Source organism: Vombatus ursinus, unplaced genomic scaffold (assembly GCF_900497805.2).
Source record: "Vombatus ursinus unplaced genomic scaffold, bare-nosed wombat genome assembly UNPS02014789.1, whole genome shotgun sequence".
In the NCBI taxonomy this organism is placed as follows: domain Eukaryota; kingdom Metazoa; phylum Chordata; class Mammalia; order Diprotodontia; family Vombatidae; genus Vombatus; species Vombatus ursinus.
In genome coordinates this window covers 10,262,741-10,271,570 of record NW_020954567.1, presented here as the reverse complement: position 1 = coordinate 10,271,570, position 8,830 = coordinate 10,262,741, and the positions used below count along the sequence as shown (strand labels likewise).

At 38.0% G+C, this 8,830-nt stretch overlaps 1 protein-coding gene across 1 annotated transcript in view; it reads right to left on the bottom strand.

Moving 5' to 3' along the window:
• LOC114047528 (dimethylaniline monooxygenase [N-oxide-forming] 1-like) overlaps nt 1-6,701 on the bottom strand; it is a 9,329-nt gene extending 2,628 nt beyond the window's left edge. The window contains exons 1-3 of the mRNA XM_027868363.1: nt 6,677-6,701; nt 5,821-5,922; nt 257-399 (exon numbers count right to left, since the gene is read on the bottom strand). Coding sequence (XP_027724164.1) covers nt 257-399; nt 5,821-5,922; nt 6,677-6,701 — 270 coding nt within the window. The remainder of the gene's footprint in view (nt 1-256; nt 400-5,820; nt 5,923-6,676) is intronic.
• Nucleotides 6,702-8,830: the final 2,129 nt, after the last annotated feature.

The window sequence follows — 8,830 nt, the reverse complement described above, 5'->3', positions numbered from 1 at the left end:
TCTTTCTTTCTTTCTTTCTTTCTTTCTTTCTTTCTTTCTTTCTTTCTTTCTTTCTTTCTTTCTTTCTTTCTTTCTTTCTTCCTTCCTTCCTCCATTCCTCCATTCCTTCCTACTTTCCTTCCTTCCTGTCTAGAGAAATAACAAATTCAGAATTTACAATGAAATTTACAAATAATGAAGGGAGGCTACATTTTTAAAAGGCCATTTAGCATATCAGCACATTTTATATTACAATTAGTAACCTGAAGGTCCATACCTTTTTAGCCACGTGACTGGCCTCCACAGCAATGTCTGTACCAGAGTTCCCCATACCAATCACAAGGACTCTCTTATCCTTGAACAGATCGGGATGTTTGTACTCCCGGCTGTGAAAGTACTGACCTTTAAAAGTTTTGATACCTGCGAGGGAAAACAAAAGAGAGGAAATGAGGGATTTGACAAGCTCTGTGAATAAAACCTATCATTCAGGCAATAACTTTGGTTTGGGGTGATATCATCACTTAAAAGATAATAGTATTTGAAGGTCCACCATACAGAAGAGGGATTAGATCTGGTGTGTTTGGTCTGGGTGAGGATGAGGACTACTGACTAGAAGTTGTAAAGAAGAAACTTTATCTTGTAAAACTTCCTAACAATTAGAGTTGTCCAAAAGATGAATTAACTACTTCTGCAAGTGGTGGAGATTCTTGCTTGGGAATGCGTTGGACTAGATGTCCACTGGGGTCTCTCCCAACTCTGAAATTCTATGATATTGTGAAATAATTAGAAACACGATATTATTCACTCATGAGCACACTTGTTCATTAAGGTCATAAAGTGTAATGATAAAGTATGGTGTTTGCAGTCAGACTTAGGTTGGAATCCTGGCTCAGATACTATTTGGATGTCCCTGGTCAAGCCACTTTAATATTTTTGGGTCTTGGTCCCATCTGTGAAATGATGATAATAATATTTGCACCATTGTCTTCCTCACAGAGGTGTGTTATAAAGAAGTGCTTTCTAGCCTTAAAGCACTACCTAGGATTAAGAGCTAGAAGGGGCCTTAGTCCATCCAGTCCATATCCATCATCTAGTCCATTTTTTAGATGAGGAAACCATATTCCAAAAGTCTTGTCCAAGGTCATAAAAGTAATAAGTAGAGGAGGAATGAAAACCAGATCTTCTCTCCCCAAATCCATTGTTCTTTCTTATTTGTGATTAATAAAGCATTGTTTGTTGTTCAGTTATTTCAGTCATGTCTGACTCTTTGTGATCCCATTTGGGCTTTTCTTGGCAGAAATACTATAGTGGTTTGCCATTTCCTTTTCCAGCTAATTTTACAGATGAGGAAATTGAGGCAAACAGGGTTAAGTGACTTGTCTAGGGTCACACAGCTAGTAGGTATATGAGGCTGGAATAGGATTAAGTTCTTCCTGACTCCAGTCCTGGCACTCTATCCACTGTGCCACCTAGCTGCTCAGTTGCCATACTAAGCACTTTACAAACATCATCTCATTTGATCCTCACAACAATCCTGGAGGGTAAGGTGCTATTATTTCATAGATGAGTAAACTAAGGCAACCTAGGGTTAAGTGACTTGCTCAGAGTCACACATACAGTAATTATCTGAGGCTAGATTTGAACTCAGATCTTCCTGACTCCAATCCCTGCACTGTATCCACTGAGCTACCTAGCTGCTCCTTCTGTCCCCCTCTTTTGCATTCTTTCTTATTCTCTCCTTTCTTAACCTGGAGCTGGGATTGTATTTGACTTCATATCAGGGTAAGCCAACTGAGCCAAAGAGAGACAATCGAATGCCATCCTATTTGCGGGAATGCTGTGTGTCTGTGTCTTTAAACTTACTGTATCATAGACTCATGAAAGGACATTGGTGGAGTCTGTTGTTGTCAGTGAGGCTAGACAAAGACCATCGATTTTGCTGTTGGTAGGTAGGTACAATAACAGCAGGAATTTATAATAAAGGAACTAAGGAGTCATTAGACCTACTTTTTTTCTTGAACCTGGGTTTATTTGCAGGGCAACAAGGAGCTTTTAGGGGAAGGGAGACTTATGGAAACTCATTACTCCATCCCCACATGGATCCTCTGTTGGGGTGTTGTGTAAAAATGGCTACAGGTGATGCTGACTGAGAATTTGACTGGAGTTAAAAGGAATTTTCAAATAACAAATCAAATAGTTTATGGGGGTCAAGAATTTTGGGTGGCAGCTGGAGATATCAGAGAAAAGGAAAAACAAAAACCCTTATTCCTAGGCTGAAGGTTTCTGCTTTTTTTTTTTTTACTGCCTTTTGGGCTCAGTGAGATTATCATATCCTTAGGATATGAGGGTTAAAAGGATTTTAGCTTTCTGAGGCACTCTAGTTCAGAGAATAGTATAGGTAACCTTGAGGTAGAAGAGCTGATGACCAGATGATGGCAGCAGAGAGCAGCCCTGTGACCCCAGTAGTCAGCTAGAAAGAGACTGCACAATGTGGAGTGGAGACCAGGGATATACTGTGAACAGAGAGACTTAATGCCTACAAGACTTGATGGCATTCAGTGCTCAGTAGTGAGTGAAGCTGCAATGCAATGGTGCCTCACAAAGAGCAGCAGTGCAGCACAATTGCATCACCAGAGGATAGTAACAGCTCTGTAGCATTAGAGGACACTTACTAGCTGTGTGACCCTGGCCAAATTACTTAATCCTATTTGCCTCGGTTTCCTCATCTGCAAAATGAGTTGGAGAAGAAAATGGCGAACCATTCCAGTATTTCTGTCAAGAAAATCCCAAATGTGGTCACGGAGAGTTGGACACGACTTAAAAATGGCTGAACAACAACAGTATTGAAGTGCTGAGCTGCCTCAGTAGCATGGGTACTCTGGCCAAAATACACTATGTGAGTACCCTCCATCCATGTGCCCAGGCCGTATTTGTTTCCTTGTTTCTCTATTTGTGTGTACTCTTTGACCACACAGGTTTCTTTAAATATGTGTCTCTCCATTCACGTTCCTCGATCATATGTGTTCTTTGTATTTCTTCACTCCCTCTGTTCATTGCTGGTATCCCTCAGGGTGTGAGGGGATATTTTGTCATCTCTTAATTTGGTTAACAGTAGTTTCCTCTGAGTCAATTTATCTTTTCTGGTTCACAATGTAAACACAAGAGTTGGAGCTTGTGAACTATGGTTTTGATTGAGTATGGAGCCACAACAACTTTCAAACCTGCGGAAACTTTCTGGAAACCCACATTTGAACAGGGACTGTGTTATATTCAATTGATAGAACCCATTTCTGATGGATTCAAATGTTTCCACTGAGCTAAAATCTAGCTGAAAGTCCCTTGTGCTTATAAGTACTCCTTAAATGCTGATCTCTTTCCCTCTTTATTGAGTAAATTGTCTCAGTTTAATCAAAGGGATTCATTCAGCCAAGCACGTCATTGTTCACTGCTTAGAGATACTGATAACTAGTGACTGGGAAGGAGTGGGTGTTGATTATACCCTGAAATCCCTATTTGGAGAGGAGGGGCTTAAAAAGTAAATATATATATGTATATATATATATATATATAATTTTTTGCATCAGTAGCTGATAAAACTGTTAAGACATAGAGGGGTCTTAATCTCTTGTCTTCACATTATCATATCATAGGATGCTTGCTAAGAAGAAGATTTAGAACTAGAAGACATCAGAAGGTATCTGGTCCAGCTTTCATTTTAAGTAGGAAACTGAGGTCCAGGGAGGCCAAGTGATGCCTCAGGACATATAAGAGTGTCAGATGTGGACATTGAACTCAGGACCTCTGACTCCAGAGCCAGTGTACTTCTTTTTTTTTAGACTAAATAGATAGAAGTATAGATAGATGAATGGATAGATAGATAGATAGATAGGCAGATAGGTAGATAAAGCACTTAATAAATATTTCCTATGTCCCAGGAATGTGTGAGTCCTGGGAGTATAAGTACAAACAACAACAAAAAAGACAGTTCCTATTCTCTAGGAGATTTCATTCTAATGGGGGAAATATTTTTATCATAAAATCGACAAAAATCAACACCCACACAAACATTTCCTTATCCAAATAAACATAGAAAAAGGACTGTTTATGAAACCATAAATCTCCACTACATATAGCCAGATGGTTCAGTGGATAGAGTGCTGATCCTGGAGTCAGCAAGACTTGAGGTCAAATGTGGCCTTAAACATTTACTAACTTTGTGATTTTGGGCAAGTCACTTAACCTCAGTTTCTTCAATTGTGAAATAGGGATAGTAATAGTGCCTATTACCTCCCTGGATTGTTATGAAGCTCATATGAAATCATATTTATAAAGTGTTTAGCATAGTGTTGGACACATAGTGAATGCTATAATAATGTTAGTCTTTTATTGTTGTTATTAGTTTGGCTTATCTCAAATTTAGGATAGTGTGCTATACTGCCCTACTAGTCTATGGCTCCTTTTGAATTTCCTTCTTTCTTCTATTTGTCAGTACATTGCTCCTATATTACATTGCCTCCCCAAGCTGCAGTTTGGTTACTTTTTTTTTTTTTTGCTGTCATCTTTTTTTTTTTTTTTAAGCTGTCAGAAATGAGATTTGAACCCAGGTTAGGTTTACAACAGAGGTCTGAGATCATTTGAAGCATTGAAGTATAACGTGTTTTCTGATGTTATAGAAAAAAATAATGGTTTTATAAAAATTTGATTTACATGCAACTTTTCAGAAGCACATTCACCATGTTCAATGAAGTCCACTTTTAATGAATGTCAAGCCTCTTTCTTTCATGCCCCAGCTCATATAGTAGAGCCAATCTGATGCTGAATGTATTTATCATAGCAAAATAAATTTGAAATGTAAATTATTCTCTACATTAAACACATAAAGTAGTATCTTCTATTGCATAATGCTAGGCAATAGGGGTGGTGATGTTAGTTTAGTCATAAAGATTTAAAAGACATTTTGCCTCCCAGAAGGAATGTATAATTTAATAGGAGAGATGAAACACTTGCATAGGTCTCAGTCGATATGATCCTGTACTTTCATTGCTTGTGAAAAACATCATGGCAGAATGGAAAATACTAGACTTAGTGTCAGGACTGACTTAGGTTCAAATTCCATTTATGACTCTCTCCAGTTGTATGACCACAGACAAGTCACTCAATCTATCTTAATGTTGGTTTCCTCATCTAAAACTCATGTATGATAATGTCTGCTGTGCCTACTGGAAAGGGATGATCTGAGGATTGAATGAGAAAATACCTTTGATCACTTTGTAAACCTTGAAGTGTTACAAGTATAGCCACATGGCATATACAGGGGGATGTGCAGCTACCTCCTGGTTCTGCCTTGCCTGTTTCTGGATGACTACATGTGCTGGCTCAGCACTGTAGGATTTGAGTGCTTTGGGATAATGGAGCTATTTTCCCATTGGTTCCTTAGCCACATGATGGTGGCAGGGTGGGGGGGGGCGGCTACATTAATTTAATAATGAGAGACATCTTTTAGCTTGCTCTTTCCTTACTGTCCCTGGAACAAATAGTTCTCTCTCTCTAGGCTTCACAAGAAGGGTTGGAGAGGGATAACTTGGCCTTTCCCTTACCCTAGCAGAAAAAAAGTACACTATGAGCACAGGATAGCTAAAGCACAGGTTGGTTTAGCAAGTCTAAGATGGGATCCCAGAGCCCTGATTACCTCTTCTGCTTTGTGTTCTTTCAATGAGCATAAGTGTTTGAGCAGTGATCTTGAGATAGACCTCTCTAGCATTAGAGGTGGCTTTTTGACTTCCAGAGGTCAGATCTCTTGGGACTGTCAGGCAATGCTGTCTGCATTATAAAATACGATACCATAGGCACAATATCTGCTGCAGCGCTTCTTGGAAGAGAAGACAACCACAGACAGGAGAATGAGCCCAAGCCATGGTTTGGATGGCTTGCAAGGTACATCTTCTGCAAAAGAGATGGGGAAGAGACTACAGAACTGAGAAGAAATGAAAATACTTATTCATAAGTTCTATAAAATGCTTCATATTTTGCTATCCAAATATCAAACTTGCAGGAGAGTATAATGATATTTATAAGTTACTGAATCTTTTATTGAAGTTTCTGCTAATTCTTGCTTAAGAATGTTTATATTTAGACTCATGACACTTACTAACTGTGTGACCCTGGGCAAGTCACTTAACCTTGATTGCCTCACCAAAAAGCAAAAAAAAAAATCTTTGTATTTAGCATTACATTTGTGTGAAGGAAATAAATAGCTGTCCTATACCTGATCCAGAATGCATAGTGAGTACATGCTATACTTTCCTCCTCCCACTTTGAGCAAAACCTAGACATGAGCCAAACTTAAACTTTAAGTTATTTTCTCCCCTAAAGCCCTAGGATAAAGATATAAAGAGCTAAAGAGTGAGAGAAAAAGAACTTATCCTTCTTTTTATGTAATCATGCTTCCCTAGAACTCAATCTGGACCATATCCACCTGGCTCTGTAAGAGATGATGCCTAGCCCCTTGGACCCAGATTGTGACAGTAATTGTTAAATATAAACAGATGTCAGCTGTTACTATTCATAACTGGCAAGAAAATAGAGGTACTGATCATAGACAATATGTTTATCGGTATGGTATTTACCCATGGAGACTGAGAAAATGATTCCAATCAGAGTTGATTTGGAGACTGCCTGAAACTCGATCTAAACCTACTGGCTTTCTGTAGCGGGCCCTTCATCCTGTATCACTTTTAGCATAATAATAGATTATTATTTAGTTTCAGTTGGCTCAGTGACATGGGGTGGCTATCTTGCCTTTTGGTTGAAATCAACTGATGATATGAATGGCTTAGCTTGGTTTATTTAATATCAAAGGTCAGTGGATCATGAAGCACCAAATGAAAAAGGACTAGTTGCTGGAAAACAATTTCTGGAGCTGTTGTTACACAATCAGATATATTTCTGCTTTGTGTGAAACTAACTTTTCTGAGAAAAAGTGGCGAGCCAGCCAGATACTGGGAGAAGGTCTGAAAAGAGGTTGTCAGCTCTTTCTGTGGTGGCTAAAAATTAGAAATCAAAGGGACGCCAATCAATTGGGGAATGACTAAACAAGCTGTGGTATGTGATTGTAATGGAATGTTATTATGCTATAAGAAAGGACAAGCAGGATAATTTCAGAAAAACCTGGAAAGACTTACATGAACTGATGCCAAGTGAAGTGAACAGAATGAGGAGAACATTGTACACAAAAACAGCAATATTGTTCAATGAAGAACTGTGAATGACTTAGCTGTTCTCAGCCATACAATGATACAAGAAAATCCCAAAGTACTAATGCTGAAGCATACTATCTGCCTCCAGAGAAAAAACTGATACTGTTTGAATACAGACTGAACCATGCTAGTTTTCACTTTCTTTCATCCCTTTTCTTTTATTCATGTCTTCTTGTATGGAATGAATACTATGGAAATGTTTCACATGATTACACATGTATATCCTGTATCTGCTTGCTTATTATCTCAGGGAGTGGGGAGAGGAGGGTTAGAACTTGGAAATCAAAACTTAAAAAAAACCCAAATATTTAAAAGAAAGAGTTTGTGTAACATGCCTTGTGGCTTTATCAAGGTCCTATTGTCATTTGGCAAACTCATAGTCATAGGCGATTTGAAATAAAGTCCGTGTATCAGTCCTTTAGAATGTACTATTAGATTCTAGAATATAGAGGTGGATGGTTCCTTGATTGATAATAAGTCCAAACTCATTTTACAGCTGAGAAAACCGAGGCCCATAGAGATGAAATGACTTGTCCAGGGTCATATAAGATATTAACTAGAAGATCTGAGATTCAAACTCTAGTTTTACGCCAAATTACTCTTTTACACGATGCTTCTACTTCAACCAAATCCAAATTCTGGTTTATCAAAGCGACCAACATATGACTTTGGGTTTCATTTCCTTGTATAATCAGGAAAATGATATTTGCCCTATCTACCTTGCTTGGGGATAAAATGAATTAATGAATAAGGAGATTCCTAGAAAGAATGGCAATAATAAAGATATAAAATCAAATATTTATATAGTGCTTTAAGGTTGGCAAAGTGTTTTGATAAAAGTGATTTTTAGAAGCATACATGTGCATATATACATTAAAACAAAAACAACCAAGTAGGTACTTATGCCTTCAAACCTGTCCCTTTTGTTGAATTGACTAATTTTCCTAAGAATAAATAATGAAACAAACACATATAATGTTCCAGACACTGTGCTATAGAAATATACATATTCACTGAAATTTTATAACAGTTCTCTGAATTAGGGAAATATTCATAGCAATATTTTTGTGATATTAAAAAGATAAAGAGGAGGTAACCAACATAGGAGGGATGGATGAAGGAATAGTGCTATTTGAATGTAATGGAATACTATTGAATCAAAAATGAATATAAGGAATTCAGAGATGTTAAGGAAGACTGTATCTCCCATGCTCCCTGGCTTGTAGCAGGCACCTAGAAAATGCTTTTTGAATAAATGAACTTAGTCAGAGCAAAGAAAGTAGACATAAGGGATGAATATACAGAATGACCACAATAATACAAAGGAAAATAGCATTAAAAGACATCAGAATTCAGATGAATGTAATGACCAATCTTGATCCCAGAGGACTGATGGTGAAATGTATTTCCTTCCTGGACATGGTCTGTTTCATGTCACTGTTTCTCTTTTTAACATTTCTCTGACTTTTCTGCCATGCCCTGGGAAACTCTGAGACTTCTTTGACTTTTCCACCATGCCTGTATATCAGGTACCTTCTTTGCCCTTCATCTTTCCCCTTTTCAGACCCCTTTTGTGTGTTGTTATCCCCCTTTAG